The sequence below is a fragment of the Melozone crissalis genome, unplaced genomic scaffold (genome assembly GCF_028551555.1).
Source record: "Melozone crissalis strain CALT ecotype California unplaced genomic scaffold, PUWL_Pcris_2 ptg000105l_1, whole genome shotgun sequence".
In the NCBI taxonomy this organism is placed as follows: Eukaryota; Metazoa; Chordata; class Aves; order Passeriformes; family Passerellidae; genus Melozone; species Melozone crissalis.
In genome coordinates, this window is record NW_026535882.1 from 1,253,535 (window position 1) to 1,272,164 (window position 18,630).

Consider the following 18,630-nt stretch of genomic DNA (forward strand, 5'->3'; position numbering starts at 1 on the left):
GTTCCCGTCAAGCCATGTGGCCCCTGAAGAGTCCCACCAGAGCCGGGACTGTCCCCTAAGTACTGTCCCAGCTGCTAGCCAAGTGCTTCCCTGAACCATGAGTGTGCCCCAGGGCCCTGTAAGTACCCCCAGTTTCCCTCTCCTGACCGCCAAGTGCCTCTCAGGGTCCCGAAGTCCCACCGACCCCTACTTGCCCCCAAAATGCCCCCTGTGTGTCCCCTCGGACTTCCAAATGCTCTCCAACTCCCTCCCCACCCCCTAAGCACCCCTACAGATCCATTAATGATCCCACAAGCACCCCCAGCTGGCCTCCAAGCGCCCCTCGAGTGTCTCCTGGGAATTGGCGTGATGACAACAATGTAGAGAAAGACTCTGACTCTATCGCAGTATCAGCAACACTTCAGCCTTTAATTAAAATTTGAATCAAAACTGCAATTGCTGCTAATATTTTTGGGTACAGCTGGAATTAGGTGGCCTGCACCTAAACCACTCTGGCTCACAAGTTCTAAGAGTGGCAGATCAGGTCTATTATGAAATTAGTTATTTATTGAATAGACAGGAGATAATAGACAAAAGGTCTTGAACAGAGTTACTTACTACATGGTATAAAACAGAAGAACTACTAGTAGATTACATGAAACAGCTCACAACATTAAGGTACCTATATCAAAGCTAGGAAAGAAATAGTACAGATTAGGAGTCAATGTAACTTACCACCAAACTGGCAAGACTGTGCATAGAGTCCTTTCACTCAACCCTCAAGAAAGGAACCACAAAACCAGCATCCCAACTTTGCGGGGAAAGCCCCACACATTTCCAGGGAATGTGCAGAAACTTCTACTTTGTGAAAGTTTGGTGTAGCTTTAATAGATTGTGAAGCAAAGTGTCTGTCAGAAATTCCAGCTTATCTTTCCATAATCTTGCTTCCACAGCAAGATGTTTATTGTCAGCTACAAGTGCTGCTTCCATGGCACCCAAATAACCATGACACAAGTGGCCTTTAGTGATTTACTTCACCAATTAGCAAGCTCTTGAGGCAGGGAACACGTCCTGCTACACTGGCCCCAGCTGGATTTAGTTCCATTCCCCACCACACTCTGGGCTTGGGCATCAGCCAGTTTTTCATCCAGCAAACAGTTGCCCTGTCCAATCCATGAGCAGCCAGGTTCTCCAGTGTCAAAGGCTTTACTGCTGTCTATAAATATCCATCCACGGCCCTTCCCTCATCTCCTGAGTGGGTCATTCTGCCACCGCCTGCAGACCCTTGGCCTGGGCGGGAACAACCTGCGGTACTGGGCAGCCGTGGCATTCCAGGGCCTCCCGCGGCTTTGCCGGCTTTCCCTGGCCCGCAGCCGCTGCTGGAGGTGGGCGTGGCCACACTGCAGCCGGTGCAGGTGACCCTGGGCGTGCTGGAGCTGCTGCCAATGCGCTGCGCTGCCTGAGCCCACACCCGCGGCAGCTGCCGCCTTTCCGCTTCCTGCACGGCCTCTGGGAGCTGAAGCTGCAGGCGCAGCAGCCACAGGGGATGCGTGTGGTCCCACAACGCTTCTTCCAGGGCCTCAGTGCCTTGCGCTCGCTCTGCCTGTCACAGAACTCGCTCTCGGCCATCCCTGCCGATGTCTTCGGTGACCAGGCACAGCTGCAGGGTTGCAGCCTGAATAGCTGCTAGGAAAGCCCAGGATAAAGAAGCAAAAATGGGCTGTGCATGGTATCCACAGATGTTTAATTCAGCCACGCAGTAACATGTTCAGGTCCCAGGCACACACACATGGAGGGTCCAGGTTTCTTTCTCCCCAGGGGCCCGGGGTCACTCTGATCTCCGGGCAGTACAAAGAGAAGGGCCAATCAGGGAATAGGGAGGGAGTGCCTCAGGGGCACGGGGGAAGGAAGGAGCCAATGGGGTCTTATCGGCTTTTTGGGTGAAGCTTCTTGTGTTTCCCCAACCATCGGGATGCCTCTCAGGGTCCTCCACAGTGCAGTACCTGACACTGGCTGGCAGCAGCGGCGGGATGGGCCGCCTGCCTGCCGGCATCTTCAAGATCCTGAGCCAACTGCACAACTTGAACCTGTTGAGTGCAGGATTGCGCAGCCTTGGCCCTGAGGTGTTCGGCAACCTGACACGACTGAAGGAGCTGCGCCTGGCCAAGAATGAGCTGCCTGCATTGGATGTTACTCTGGCCATGGATTTGCTCCTTTAAAATGTTTTACTTTCCACAGGTTGTCTGGGCTGTGTTACACAAGAGGTCATTGTTTCACCTTTTATAATTCAGAGATTATGATGATGCTACTTATTAATCTCCCTTGCAGCACATGTGCAAGGCAGATACTTCGCTCTCCAGACTTTGACTTGTGCATAATTTACCCCTTACTTGCTCATAATTTTCCTTTGCTGGGCTACTCCCAGTGAACATCACCAAATCCCATAAGACCAGTCCTGACTGCACCAAAAGAAAATTAAACTGTGAATGTTATTTTCCTCAAGGATTTTAAGGTTTATAAATCCCCTGTTCTGAAGTGATATGGGGTGTGGCAGGCAAGACCTAAAGGATTTAGAGATAAAGGCAGCCTTTTTCATTTTTTTAAAATGAAAAATAAAATATTTTCACTCAGACATGACAGGCTCTCCCTGCTGCTGCAGGGTTTGGGGAGGGAATGTGGGAACGTCCAGCAGGTCCTGACACCTCATTTTTCCTTAAGTGAAGATTCTGAAATGGCAAAGGAAAAGTATCCGGAAACTTTAGAAGCTGAGAAAAACTACCCAAATACTGGTTGCTGAGGCTCTTGCCTGTATTTTGGGCAGTGAAAGAAGAGCTGGGGTTGGAAGGGCCTCTGGAGATCAATCAAAAAAATATCCTGGTCTGGCACAGTCACCTCACCTCAGAATATTTGGGGTTTGGGAGGTGAAACCTAATTTGTGTCCCTGAAGGGATGGATGGAGTTTTCTCCAGGTTTGAGTTTAAAGGAAACAGAACTATGAGTGTTTGTGAAAAACACGTTCACTCTCTTGTGAAAATTTTAAAAGTTTAATAAAGGACAATAGGAGACAAGGACCATAAAGCAAAGGTTATTACGGCCGGGTGTGTCTTGACACTCAGCCAAGACCACAGTGTCACCTTCAGGGAAACCCCTAAGTACCTTTTCCTTTACATCAGCCCGTTGCATGTTCATAGACTCTTACGTATATCCATAAATTAGTTTACATTTTCCAGGAACTATTTTACATGACCCCTCCTTTGGTCCACCTTTTTCAAGCATGCGTGTTTCCTGGCTGTGGTTTTGACTCCTTCTCCTATTTGTTTGGGCCTTGGTCCATGCTTTCTTCAGATGGTGAGTGCTGATATTTGGCATATCTGTAGCAGGTGTCCTCATCCTGTGTTTATTGGATGTTATTCCATCCAAGCAGGCATTTTAACACAAGTATAGCTATTTCACTACTGTTTCTAAGCTTAATTGATAGTAGAAATACAAACAATATCTTTATAACAATATATCACACATATAAAATCCATTTTAATATTTGCAAAAAGCTAATATTACAATATGTATCTATAACAGTGTTGCACTGCTCTCAGCTGGTTTTTGTTCTCTCAGCCCTGTGGGATGTGGCAGAACAGGTGAGGTTCCTCCCTGCCCACCTCTCCCTCAGCCCACCTGCTGAGTCCTTCTGAAAGGCTGCCAAGGGAGCAACCTACTTCGCTCTCCTCATCCATCCAAGAACTCTTCCATCATGGAAGGCAATTAGATTGGTTCTGTGATGTAATTTTATGGAGTCCAGTGGGGAACCTTCTCCCTGCCTTCCTCCTGGTTTATCTCATGTGCCTCTTCCTGCTTTATTCTCTATTGCTCTGTCCTGCTCCCCGTGCTGTGAGTGTCAGGTGGGGGGCTGGGGAAGTTGGCAGGAGACAAAGACCACTCACCCCAGAAGTGGCTGCCAGAACTCAGGCTAGCTCTTAGAATTCCAGTGCCACGCCAGGAGTGGGGAACTGCCTTGGTATGGGGATTTAGCAGAGGCAGAACCTTTATAGCCACTTGCTCTAAAGTGCCAGACACAAGCCACGACAGGGAGCAGGCAGAAGAGAAAGGAGGAGGCTCTCCATATTGAGGTTCCACAAGGAACAGTTTATTCCTGATGAAAGGAGCAGGACAAAGAGCCCCTAGCTCCATTGTGCCAGGGGTTTTGTACAGATACAAGTCAGGGGGAGGATACAAACAGCTAACCAACAGGGAATCCCCACGGGATGAGTGAGGGGATTATGTGGAGTGTCCCGGGCCAACTGGGGTACAAGGGTGGAGAGCATGGGGAGCATGGGTCGCATGAGCCAATGGGGCTTGGAGGAGTAGGGGAATTCCAAAGGGGTGTTGCAGGACAGGGATTGGCCTGAGGTTTAAGTGGCAGGGGAGGTTCGGGAATTAAGGGCTGGGTTGCCTTGACAGGCAGGGAAAGAGCTGGAACAAGGGGTGGGGAATGGCATGAGGGACAGCTTTGAGAGAGGATAAAATCCAGGGGTAAACCAACTTGGGGAGAACATGGGGGTAAAACAGAACAAACCACTTAACAAGGAATCAATAAAATAAATTCAAACTGCAACAACCCCAATGTTCTTGTGGCAACAGAGAGCTTTTATTTCCCAAGCCCTTGCTTATATAGGGCATTTGAAAAATCCCATTTGGATACTTTCATAGGTCAGAACTCTACTCCCCTTCAGGTCCTGGCCAAGGAAACGCCTGCCGCCTTGGGAGAGATGTGACTGGGCGAGGCCCCCGTCAGTCAAACCAGGGGCTGGTTGGTTTGTCTATCACAAACCAACTAAAATATGGTGACACTGTGCCATCATTCATCCCTGTGCCATATCTCCTCTCTGTATCCCTCTGTCCTGCTCCTTGTGCTATCATTCCTCCCTGTAACTAGCAGAACTTTCTTTCCCCCAATTGTCTGTATGCCATAATCACTTGCGAGTTGCTCCTGCTTTCACAGAATCAGAAAATCAGTTTGGTTGGAAGGGGCCAGCGGATCATCTGGTTCAACCTTCCTGCTCAGGCAGGATCATCCGGGTCACATGGCACAGGATTGTGTCCAGACCTACAGTGCCCTGTAGATCCAGATGAGGTTCAGTGTACACAAACCATGTGATGGAAGTTCCTACTGAGGTGCCATCACCATATACCAACTCATTGGCAGTGATGTCATGGAAAGGAGAACACAGAGTCGATAATTTGGTTACCAAATTCTCACAATATGAAGAAAGTATCTTTTTCCCCCTATGGGCTTGCATCTTGTCTGTGGAAAAGACCTCCAGCAACTGAAAGAAGTGCCCTATGCTCCACTAGCATAGACTGGACTCTATAGGGGGCAAGTGCCCCCTGCTCAAGAGAGAGGGGCACACCACAAGGTAACCTGTGGTTTTACTCGCCTGACCATGGTGAAGACATATGGAAGTGGGATGTAAAACCCACCTCTGCCTTGGCAGCACAGGTATGTGAGTTGAGAGGAAAAATTAACCACCACAGAAAACTCTTCAAGGAAAAATGCCACTCAGTTTCCACTGAGCAAGTCTTCAGGTGGAATTGAAGGGCTGATGTTACTTCTGACCCTCTGGAAGGCACCTCCAGATCATATTTACAAGAAGCAAGCAATAAGTACCATAATCAGAGCTAGAGGGGCCCTAGCTCCAGCCAGGTGTGGAAAAAGGACAGTGGAGTCAGTTGGATTGTGTGGATCCATAGCCTGGCACAGCAGAGCCACAGGAGCACAAGGCTTTAGTTGACACAGGTGCACAATGCACCCTAATGCCATCATTCAGGGGGAGAATCCATCTCTGTTTCTGGGATGACAGGGGGATCCCAACACAGACTATACTGGAAGCTGAAGTGGTCCTGACTGGGCACTAGTGGCAGAAAAATGCCATTGTCGCTGGCCTAGAGGCTTCATGTATCCTTGGCACAGATCACCTCAGAAGAGGTATTTCAAGGACCCAAAAGGACACCATTGGGCTTTGGGAGAGCTGCTGTGGAAACAGAAGAAATTAAGACAGCTGAATCCCTTGCTTGGTCTTTCAGAGGACCCTTCTGCTGTGGGACTGCTGAGGTAGCTGAAGAACAGCAGGTACTGGTGTACAGCACAACAGTGTCCCATTGGCAACATGGCACCGACTGGGACTTCAGCACCCATGGCACGGACAGGAAAACCAGGGCATTGGGAACAGCCAGGGCTTGGGAAAAGCAGGTACTGCCTGACTCACCTGATCTCCTGCTGTGCCCAGGTGACCCCAGTGGGTGTTGGACATGTGTGGATGTGTCTGCCTGCAGCTCAGCAAAGCCTTTGGCACTGCCTCCATCTCCCTGCCTCTCCTGGAGCACCTGCAGCTCACAGCTGGGACAGGTGTCTCTCTCTGGGAACACCTGACTGATGGCCAGGCCAAGGAGGAGTGGGAATGGGGCCACAGCCAGCTGGGGCTGGGCACTGCTGGGTTCCCAGGGCTCAGTGTTGGGGCCGGTCCTATTCAACATCTGGCCTGGGTGGACAACTAGGGGCAACTGGGAGGCTTGATGGGGTCAAATAAGGAGTGTGGTGGCCCACTGGGAAAACTGGAGGTTAACTGGAGGTCTGGAAGGCAATGCCCTCAAGAGACCCCAAAGCCCACCTGGGCCACCATGGGTTCACTAACGAACGCCCCAATCTCCTTCTCCCAATGGATTTCATGGACAGTTGTGATCCTTGACTGACCCCCACTTGGTACTGGGAGGCACAGGGAGCTACTCAGACCATGTTGGGAGACAACTGAAGACACACTGGGAGCAAAGGGAAGATGCTGGAACCATGTTGGGGGTACTGGGACCATAACTGGGGCAACTAGGATCATACAGGAGGGGACAACTGGAACCACGCTGGGTTCATACTGGGAGTGTCTGGAACCACACTGACTGGGGGCAACTGGTATCATACTGGGATTGACTGGGATCATAGTGGGATCATTCTAGTAGTGACAGGAATTCATTGGGACTGTTGGGGGTGTGACAGGGATCATACTGAGTCGTTGTGATCATATTGGACTCACAGTGGGAGTGACTGGAAAGCACTAAAATCATACTGCAGGGGACTGGAATCATACTGGGATCATTCTGGGAGTAAATGGAACCATGCAGATGACCGAGAGCAACGGGAACCACATGAGAGTGACTGGGATCACAGAGGACGATTACACGACGATTACAGAGTCCGTACTGGCACCGCACGGGGACGGTAACTGAGACTACCCGGGCAGCACCGAGGCACGGGGTGCCTGGGGGTGGGGCCATGCAGAGTTCTGCTAATGAGCCCTCGGCGGGCGGAGTCCGGCGCGGCACCGGGCGGTCGCGCGCCCCGATTGGCGCGCGGAGGGAAGTGACGTCACGAGCGGCGCGGCGGGAGATTTGAACGGCACGGCGCGGCGCGGCGGATCCCGGCAGCGGCGTGGGGGCCCCGCACACCTGAGCTCACCCTGACTCTCCCTTCCCCAGCCGCTGGGTCCCCTTCTGAACTCGCCCTGACCCTGCGGTGGACTCGGCAACACCATGCCCCGCCCCAAACCCACCCCCCGACGGCGCGGGCGTTCCCCAGCCCCCCCATCGCCCCCGCGGCGGGCACGCAGTGAGTGAGGGGCGGGGGACTTCCCTTATAGACACCCCTTATGGACCTCCTACATCGAGCCCCCTTTCAGGCCCCCCTCTAGAGCACTCCTATGGACTCCCTCTATTGTTTTCCTCCGCCCCTAGCCTGTGCCCTATATACCCCTATATGCTTCCACCTCCTAGAGTCACCTCACATTCCCTCTCCCCTATAGCCCCTCTACCCCCATACTCCCTGTCCCCTATAACTCCTCTATGTCGGCCATAACTATAGCTCCCTATAGATCCTTTATACCCACAATGTCCCCCCAGACCTTACAGATCCCTTATAACCTCCACAGCCTTCCCCTGTCTCCCTGGCCCCTATAGATCCCCTATAGCCCCCTGTGTTCTGACAGGCCCTATAGATCTATACCCCCCATGTTCCTTCAGATCCCCCCATCTCTGCCCTCCAGGCTAAATATATCCCCTAAAGCCCCCACAGACCCCTATCCGATGCCCCCACAGGGCGCCGCCCAGGGCAGCGGGCATTGCAGGAGATCCGCACGTACCAGAGAAGCACCCGCCTGCTGCTGCGCCCCGGCCCCTTTGCCCGCCTGGTGAGAACCCCCCACATCGCTAAAATCCCCAGACACCCCGATTTCCCCCCCAGAACCTCCCCAGCACCCCCCATGGACTCCCAAACTCCCCTGGGACCACACAGATCATCTCAGATACCCACAAAATCTACTGTGGGACCCCCAAACCCCTCCAGGACCCCCCCAATTTCACCCCAGAACCTCCAGCATTGTCTGGGATCTTCCAAACCACTCTGGATCCCCTCTCTTGAGATCCCCAAATCCGTCTCAGGACACCCCAGATCAACCCTCTCGACCCTGCAACTTCCCCCAGAGCCTTCAAATCCACCCTGGGACCCTTCAGCTCCCCATTGGACTCTCCCAAATACCCACTGAAACCCTTCAAACAATCCTGAGGACCCCTTCAAATCCAACCCCAAATCCACCCTGGGACCCCTGAAATCCAACCTGGAACCCTCCAACCTCCCCCTGGACCCCATCCCAAAAACCCACTGCGATTTTCCAACCCCCTACAGACCCACCAAGTTACCCCCCAGAACCCCAAATCACCCCCTGGGACTCTTCATGACCATCCCTTTCCCCCAGGGCCCCCCCCTCAACCCTGTTCCATCCCTCCCCATGTCCTTGTCCTCTCCATCCTTGTGACATGGTGAGCCTGTCCTCCCCCAACATCCTTGCATATCCTCCAATGTCATTCTGTGGTTCCAGACATCCTTGTGTCCTGCCACCTTCAGAGGCTGCATGGATTGAGAGTTCCCTGTGCCCCTCCTGCTGTGCTGGCACTGTCCCCCCGTCCCATCGGGGTGTCCCCATGTTCCCATGGCCGAGGGTGTTCCCAAGATGTTCCCAGAGTGGTGCTTCCCCCCTGCCTCCCACCTGGCAGACCCCAGGGTGTCCCCGTGGTGATGTTCCCATGTCCCCACTCCCCAGTGTATTCCCAGGTGCTCCTGTCCCCAGTGTTCCTCTCCCTGGGGTATCCCCAAAGTGTCTCCAGGGTGATAACAAGGGTGTCCCCAGGTCCCTGGGATGTCCCCAGGGCAGTGTCTCCACGTCTCCAGGGTGTCACCATGGTGGTGGCCCCAGCCCGGGATGTCCCCAATGCCCCCATATCCCCTCCACGTTGTCCCGATGTCCCCGCACTCCCTGTGACCCTGCTGCCCCCATGTGCCCCCCTCGCTGTGCCCTCTCTGCCACAGGTGCGGGAGCTCTGCCTCCTCTTCACCCGCGGCGTCGATTACCGCTGGCAGAGCATGGCCCTGCTGGCACTGCAGGAGGTGCAACTCGGGGGGCCCAGGCGTGATGGAGGGAGGTCACAGAGGGCTGGAGGGGCCCTATGGGTCCTGCAGGGGTATCCAGGGACTTAGGGGTGTGGGGAAGGGGCTGAGGGGGATCTCATGGGTACTGAGAAGGTTTCCATGGGGGCTGGGGGGCTGTGGGTGCTGCAGGGGGAATCTCTGGGTGCTGGGGGTGTCTCTGGGGGCTGGGGAGGTCCAAGAAGGTCTCTTTGGATGCTTGGATGAGGCTGAGAGGTTTGTTGGGTGTATGTGATGGGAGCTGAGGGGGAGTCTAGGAGGGTCTCCATTGGCTGGGGGTAGGGTCTATGGGTTCTGGGACAGGGTTCTATGGATGTTGAGAGGGTCTCTGGGTGCTGGGTGGGGCGGGGTCCCTTATTCCCAGGGTCTGTCGGGGATTGAGGATGGGTCTTTGGGTCTTGATCCCTCCCTAACACATTTGCAAGCACAAGGTGCTTCAGTCACCCATGGGTGGGTTTGGAGGGACCCTGCCCCCTGGGTGTGTGTTTGGGGGGAGTCTCTGACCCCGGGGGAAGGTGTGGGGGTTGGGGCATGCTGGGGAGCTTTGGGGACCCTCCCTCAGGTTTTGGTTCACAGGCAGCAGAGGCCTTCATGGTGAGGCTGTTGGAAGACGCATACCTGTGCTCGCTGCACGCCCGCCGAGTCACCCTGTTCCCCAAGGATCTGCAGCTGGCCCGGCGCCTGCGAGGGCCCGAAGCGGGGGGCATCTGAATGAGGACCCCCTGGGGAGTCTCTCCTGATAATTTCACACCCATAATCTTACTGGGACCTCCTATGGGACCATCATGCTGAGACCCCCCCCCACCCATAGGGTCCCCCAAGCCCCCCCTCGTGGACCCACCCCATAGACTTCCCCACCTCAGGATCCCCAACAACCCCTTCAGGGACCCATCTCCGGGTGGAGGTCCCCTTCCTTAGTCCAGCACCTCTCAGATTATTGAGGACCACTGCCCATGATCCCCCTGGAACCCCCATCACCAGCATGCCAGTCCCAGGGAAGCCTACTCAGGACCTCCACCCTGCTGGAGACCCTCCCAGTTCTGCTGTACCCCAATAAATGTTTGTGACCCCTAGGTGCTGTTGCTGGGGAGTTTGGAAGGGATTTGGAGGTAAGGCACCACAGGGGGTAACTCTGGAGGGCAGGAGAACCCACAGGGAGAGGTCCTCTGAGCATTTTAGGTGAGGGCACCTGGAATGGGGGCCAGGAAGGTCTTGGGGCCCAAGGGGTTCCACGTATAGTGGTGGTGGGGGGTCGTCTAAGGGGTTGGTGCTTAAGGGATTTGCTTTTTGAGCGGAGGTCAAGGCTTTAGGGGCGGCGCTTAGAGGTGGCTTGAACGTGGGTAGGGATTCCTGTGGGGGGCGGGGCTTAGTACCCCGCGGGGGTGGGGCTCTGGAGGTCTCCCGTCCATGGGCGGAGCTTCAACGGGGTCCCCGCTATGGGGCGGGGCTTGGGGAGGGCCACACTTGGGGGGCGGGGCCACGAGGGTTCTGGACGGTCCCCGGCTGCTTTTCCCGCTGCTGCCGCTCGGGGCGCTGCTGAGCGGGGAGGGGCGGGACCTGCAGGGGCGCTGCACCGGCAGCGCCTGTGCCCGCGCCTGAGGGCACGAGAGGGACCCCAGAACGGACCCGCCCAACCCTGCCCTGGGACCCCAACCCCCCCTTCCTCATGCCTTGGAGACCCCTCCCGAGCCTCAGAACCCAAAACCTACCCTGGGACCCCAAGTCCCCTTAAAACTGCCCATCGCTGCCATCCTTGGGGTACCCTTTGAGCCCCCCAAACCTCAGGGACCCCAAATATCCCCCCTAAAATCCCAGCCTAGCCCCCACCCACCTGGTTTGGGATACCTCCAGTTTTGGGGTCTCCTCAACCCTCTTTTTTTCCCTAGACAGTCTGGTGCTTTTTTTCCCTAGACAGTTTGGTGGGGAATATTTTTGTTACTGAACTTTCAAAGAAAGGTAACAATGCAAATTGTGGACAGGACAGAAAATTGCTTTGACATCTCTAAGGACCCTATAAGCAGCAGTACATCTGATAATGAAGAAATCACATTACAACCCCAAATTAATGATGAAACCTTCTATGACAGTCAGGGTCTGCACACTGTTACTAAAACAGTGTGGTACGCAGCAGCCAAGCAAAGTTCCAGGAAAAGTATAGCACACTTACATAGTAATCGGAAACTGGATATGTTTGGAGAGTGCCTCTGGAAGAGGGTAATTAAATAATTTGTCTGAGGTGGAGGCCCAAGGCTTCTGGAGGCCAGAAGTGTTTTTAATGGTGAGTGACTAGAGAAAACTGTGTTTTTTAACTCGGAATGCCGCCTATTGAGCAGGAGGTTGCATCCATTAGAGAGGAGTGATTTGCTTAGGATTGAGACCCCAACCATAGATCATGGAACAGAGAGTGTACAGAAGGCAGTGTTTTTGCAACTGATGAATGACAGATGTTCCAGGACAGCCCTCACCCACATCACTGGTTAACCAAGTATGTGGCTGCCATGGTTAGAGTTTTGCTGAACGTGATAAAACACTGCGGCAGAATTTCAGGATCACTTGAAGCAAGTGTTAACCCCACAGAGAGAAAGACAAGGGAAAAGACCCTTATCGTGGGGAAAGAGATCTTCAGGGCTAATTAGCTATGGCAGAAGGATTAGTTTCACTTAACAATTAGTAAACAGAACAGGAGTAGAACAATTAGTAAACAATCAGGAGATTGGAATTGCACCAAGGAAGCAGACTGCCCAAAAGGGGGCAGCAGGGTCCCAGTGCATGATGGAATGCAGTTTGAGTGAAAGGCTTGCAGAAAGGAATTTCTCAGGAAGTGATAAATTATCCACTGCTGTTCTGGAGAATGTAGTACTTGGGGAAAAGGAAAGTTGCACTCTTTTGCCACAAGCAGGATAAAGATGTTGATGTGGGTGTTGGAACTCCTGAGAGACCTATCATTACTATGGCCTCACAGGCTAATGTTGTTAATTGGAGTCTTAGAAATAACTTTTGGCATCCTCAGTGAGCTGGGGGCTGGCAGCTGCAAACATTTAAGGAAGCTCACCAAAAGTAAGACTTACACAGAAAATGAGGTATCAAAGTTACCACTGGCTTCTGAGATGGAGACAGGAGAAAAGCTGAGAATCCAAGTGGATAAACTTATGACTGAGAAAGACCATCTTAAGACTCTACTTGCTTCAGCAGAGTGTAAGGAAAGACAATTATTTTAGAATTTGAATAGGGAAATTATAGAAGAAAGAAACAAGACCTGAGAGAGGAAACCTTATTTATCCCTGTTACTAAGAAATGAACAATTGCAGAAACAGTTCCAGGAAGAAAAGGAGAAGAGATGAAAACCAAAAGAAACAGCAAAGGTGATGCTTAAGCAAGCTACGAATTCACCTTGTATTGTGCAGAGTCCATTCAGGTGGCTGATTTACAGAAGCATTCCACGCACAAGCCAAGTGAAACTGAAATGCAACAAGTGGAACCCTATCAATACATACTAATGACTCACACATCCAGATTCCAGTTGGTTCTTGTCAATGATTAATTACATTTCTAATAGATATAGGAACACAGCATTCAGTAGTAATGAAGCAGGACGCCAAGAAGTTGGGTGTATGACCCAGACGCTAAGAGTTAACATCACTTTAGTAAATGGAGCACATGTTATCTGTCAAGCTGCTATGGTTAATTTATGGGTCCTGGATGAGAAGTGGATATTGGCTACTTGCTTTGCAATCAAAGATCACAATGACAATATTTAGGGTTTTGATATTCTGAACGTTTAAGTCTGTTGTCTGCCTGATGTCAGTGAGTCAATGTTAATGTCTGCACATTAGCCCAAACCCTAAAAGGAATCCAGAGACTGTGCTGACTCCACATGGCACCTGCACTCCCTGATCCAAAGACTGCTAGTGTGTCCCCGTGCTGGATTTTTGCAGCAGGGAGAAGTGGAATTTCTGAAGTTCTGGCCAATGTGGCCCCACTAAGAGTTGAATACCCAATTACTGCAAACCTAACAGCCACAATACAAGCACCCGTGTGCTTGGGCATTGATGAGGTGGTGACAGATTAAAAGGAAAAAGGTACAATCACTCAGTCACACTCCTATCTCTCCTGTCAGAGACAGTGGCCAGTGATCATTTTAACACTCCAGCCACATAGAACATGCCAGTGTTTAGCCAATGTTCGCTGTTGGCATTGCCATTATGTCACAGATCACAGAATATTCTGAGTTGAAAGGGACCCACAAAGATCATCAAGTCCAGCTGTTAAGTGAATGGGCCATACACAGATTGAACCAACAACTGTGGTTCAGCACCATGCTCAGACCAACTGAGCCGCTCTTAGGGTCTGGCTCACGAAAGAGCTGAACATACAGTTGTGGCTTATGATTTATAACAGGCAGTTGAACACCAGTACCACATCTACAATCACTGCTGTACTAAACTTTGCGGAACTCATAGCTCAAATTAGGAGAGCATGCTACCCAGGGAGGACAACTCAAATTGCAGGAGATCCCCCTGAAAACACAGGAAGCAGCAACAGCAGTGGACAAGCACTTCATAAAGTTGAAGTTGAGATTCCTCCTGAAGAATGTCAAGGCCTAACACCATGAAAGACCAAAGAAATATTCACTATTCAACTCAACCACATTTAAAGAGATGGAACAGAGAGATTCTGAGTGGGAAAAAGGAATTTTGTCATTAACAACTTGAGCCACTAAGGGGTAACCTGTTCAGGCTAATGCTGCTGAGACCCATACTGTTTTTTCTATCCAGGAATGATATCAGTAATGATTCCAGCACATCCCCACTGAGGATCAAGTTAACCATTGGAGGACAGCTTATCCTTATTGCAGGAGTAATCACTGCCAGCAAGAAGCAAATTTGGTTCACATATTAACAAGTTCAACCCACAGGGTAGAGTCACTTCTTTTATTTAAGATAATAAGTATAGTAACTTAGGACATGCATTCTACATCACACATGCTTTTCAGTTGTAAGTGCAATTAATTGAATATGACCAGGGATTTTACCCATTACCCAAGTTAGATAATACTTCCAATGTCCAAGGATTTCTCCCACCAAAAAGGTGCCATGATAGAGAGGTCTTGGCTGGCCTTTACCTCCCCTGTGCAGCCTCTCATCAGCACCGCAAACACTGGGGCTACATGCTTTCCTTCCTACAGAAGAGAACTCTCACTCTCATCCAGAAGCCCATCATTAAAATGTGGATACCACCTCTGATATTATATATGCCCAAAGATGACTCTCATACAAAAGCTGCCAGATCAGAAAGCTTTTGCTGATCATTACCCTGCTAGGGCAACCTGTAACTTGCACCTAAACCACTGGGGCTATGTGCTTTCCTTCCCATGGTAAAGTACAATGACTGAACCTTCCAATCACATAAGTCGCACTTCTTCTAATACCCTTCCCCAACTCCTGTGGCCTCACTGCCCCTCTCTCACTTTCCCCTTTTCCTTTCCATTGTCCTACTACCCCTTTTTTATGTTCCCACAAATTCCTACCTCCTTTTCCCCCCTTCCATGGCCTCCCTCCACTAATTCCACTAATCCCTTTCCCCAGAGTTCCTTCATAATACCAGAGGGAGCGAGATTGGGAGGGAAAGAAAATAATGTTTCCCTAAAGTAACCCTCTTTTTCTTAAAAGTTAATAATTTCTATTTTGGAATTTCCAACAGGCACACCACCACGCACACTACCTCGTACAGAGCCAGTCACAGCCAACAACACTGCCACAGGTGGCAGAGAACAAGTCCCTGCTGAAAGAATCTTCTCATGACTTAGTTTCCAGATAAACCATACTAAGAAAACCCAGCAGCCGTCCTGCCAGCTGTAAGAAAATATAATTGGACACTGGTGACTCAAAATTGGTTGCATTTTGAAAATTGTCTTATGGATGTTTTTGATTGTTTTTGTCATTTTCTGTTGATCCAGTTGATCCTTCAGAGAAGCTTTCAGAATAAAATCAAAACAGGGAGTTGTGGAGACCCTGAGAGGCATCCCGATGGTTGGGGAAACACAAGAAGCTTCACCCAAAAAGCCGATAAGACCCCATTGGCTCCTTCCTTCCCCCGTGCCCCTGAGGCACTCCCTCCCTATTCCCTGATTGGCCCTTCTCTTTGTACTGCCCGGAGATCAGAGTGACCCCGGGCCCCTGGGGAGAAAGAAACCTGGACCCTCCATGTGTGTGTGCCTGGGACCTGAACATGTTACTGCGTGGCTGAATTAAACATCTGTGGATACCATGCACAGCCCATTTTTGCTTCTTTATCCTGGGCTTTCCTAGCAGCTATTCAGGCTGCAACCCTGCAGCTGTGCCTGGTCACCGAAGACATCGGCAGGGATGGCCGAGAGCGAGTTCTGTGACAGGCAGAGCGAGCGCAAGGCACTGAGGCCCTGGAAGAAGCGTTGTGGGACCACACGCATCCCCTGTGGCTGCTGCGCCTGCAGCTTCAGCTCCCAGAGGCCGTGCAGGAAGCGGAAAGGCGGCAGCTGCCGCGGGTGTGGGCTCAGGCAGCGCAGCGCATTGGCAGCAGCTCCAGCACGCCCAGGGTCACCTGCACCGGCTGCAGTGTGGCCACGCCCACCTCCAGCAGCGGCTGCGGGCCAGGGAAAGCCGGCAAAGCCGCGGGAGGCCCTGGAATGCCACGGCTGCCCAGTACCGCAGGTTGTTCCCGCCCAGGCCAAGGGTCTGCAGGCGGTGGCAGAATGACCCACTCAGGAGATGAGGGAAGGGCCGTGGATGGATATTTATAGACAGCAGTAAAGCCTTTGACACTGGAGAACCTGGCTGCTCATGGATTGGACAGGGCAACTGTTTGCTGGATGAAAAACTGGCTGATGCCCAAGCCCAGAGTGTGGTGGGGAATGGAACTAAATCCAGCTGGGGCCAGTGTAGCAGGACGTGTTCCCTGCCTCAAGAGCTTGCTAATTGGTGAAGTAAATCACTAAAGGCCACTTGTGTCATGGTTATTTGGGTGCCATGGAAGCAGCACTTGTAGCTGACAATAAACATCTTGCTGTGGAAGCAAGATTATGGAAAGATAAGCTGGAATTTCTGACAGACACTTTGCTTCACAATCTATTAAAGCTACACCAAACTTTCACAAAGTAGAAGTTTCTGCACATTCCCTGGAAATGTGTGGGGCTTTCCCCGCAAAGTTGGGATGCTGGTTTTGTGGTTCCTTTCTTGAGGGTTGAGTGAAAGGACTCTATGCACAGTCTTGCCAGTTTGGTGGTAAGTTACATTGACTCCTAATCTGTACTATTTCTTTCCTAGCTTTGATATAGGTACCTTAATGTTGTGAGCTGTTTCATGTAATCTACTAGTAGTTCTTCTGTTTTATACCATGTAGTAAGTAACTCTGTTCAAGACCTTTTGTCTATTATCTCCTGTCTATTCAATAAATAACTAATTTCATAATAGACCTGATCTGCCACTCTTAGAACTTGTGAGCCAGAGTGGTTTAGGTGCAGGCCACCTAATTCCAGCTGTACCCAAAAATATTAGCAGCAATTGCAGTTTTGATTCAAATTTTAATTAAAGGCTGAAGTGTTGCTGATACTGCGATAGAGTCAGAGTCTTTCTCTACATTGTTGTCATCACGCCAATTCCCAGGAGACACTCGAGGGGCGCTTGGAGGCCAGCTGGGGGTGCTTGTGGGATCATTAATGGATCTGTAGGGGTGCTTAGGGGGTGGGGAGGGAGTTGGAGAGCATTTGGAAGTCCGAGGGGACACACAGGGGGCATTTTGGGGGCAAGTAGGGGTCGGTGGGACTTCGGGACCCTGAGAGGCACTTGGCGGTCAGGAGAGGGAAACTGGGGGTACTTACAGGGCCCTGGGGCACACTCATGGTTCAGGGAAGCACTTGGCTAGCAGCTGGGACAGTACTTAGGGGACAGTCCCGGCTCTGGTGGGACTCTTCAGGGGCCACATGGCTTGACGGGAACCGCAGTCCCGGCTCTATCGGCATCCTATGAGGGATTTTTGGGGGCTTAGGGGGAGCTTCTGACACCCCCATAACCCCCCCCCCCAGCACCCTCAGGGGCATAGGGACACCAGAACCCCCTGCCGCCATGTCGGCCATGTGAAGGTGAAGAAGACAGGTGAGCCCCACTCCCACGGGTTTGGGGGTTCCCCGCCCTGATGCTCCAAATAAATCCCGAGGTGCCCCTATAGACTTCCTAGTCCCCATAGACCTCCCAATACTGTCCTGGGCCCCCCAAAACATCCCACAGACCCCCGGACCATTAAAGACTCCTCAAAGCCCTACCTGGACCCCAATACCTTTCACAGATTTTCCTCAACACTCCTAGAGTCTCCCCCAAAAATCCCACAGACCTCTTCTAGATGCCCTATTGTAATATATGGTAGAAATAATTCATGCTATTAAAGAATGTATGTTATAAAAGATTGTAAAATCAAAAAAGTGTCTCTGACCACCCCGGCTATTCAGATTCCAACAAATTCCCGGACACAGATAAGGTAGCGATGGATCCGGCACTTTAGCGTAAGAATAGATGCTCCCAGGGCAATGATCTCTGGTTTCTTGAGTCCTCTGAAACTGGAAACCGCCTAAGAGCAATCATCGCCTTGCCCATTTCATCAATCAAGATAGCCAGTGACGCCAGACTTATTCATCTGGATACATGGCTTCCCTGGAGCCCATCAGTGCTGACTATGAACCTGGAGCTGATCTTTGTCCAGCTCTGCCCATTGAAAAGAACAACAATGAATGTGAAGAATTAAAAAAGAAATTGGGCCTCTTTTGCCTCAGGCACGATAAACTATATAAAACCTAGCCGCAAGAAGCGGCATGTGTGAACAGAGGGAGGTCTGATGTGATAGAGGTCAGATCTGTGTTCACCCAGCACCGACCCCGGGCTCGACACTGTCTCTTTGGCTGTGGTGGTTTCGGAGACCGAAATTCAGTCGCGCAGAAAGATTATTAAATCTTTTTGAAATTTTTGATAATTTGGCTCACAATTGATCATTTATAACAATCTGGTGAAAACTGACGTGATTTGAATTTGAGGTTTGGGGGAAGAGCCACCATATCCCATCTTGTGCCATCCCTAAGAAAAACACCGAAAATAACTAAAAACTGTTAT

The 18,630-nt window shown here is 51.3% G+C and overlaps 1 protein-coding gene across 1 annotated transcript; it reads left to right on the forward strand.

Annotated features, from left to right (window-relative positions):
- Positions 1-7,551: 7,551 nt before the first annotated feature.
- LOC128947424 (histone H3-like centromeric protein A) lies at positions 7,552-10,207 on the forward strand. The gene is made up of 4 exons (XM_054291681.1): positions 7,552-7,627; positions 8,113-8,204; positions 9,380-9,457; positions 10,073-10,207. The coding sequence occupies exons 1-4, from the start codon at positions 7,552-7,554 to the stop codon at positions 10,205-10,207; spliced, it is 381 nt and encodes a 126-aa protein (XP_054147656.1).
- The last annotated feature ends 8,423 nt before the right edge of the window (positions 10,208-18,630 follow it).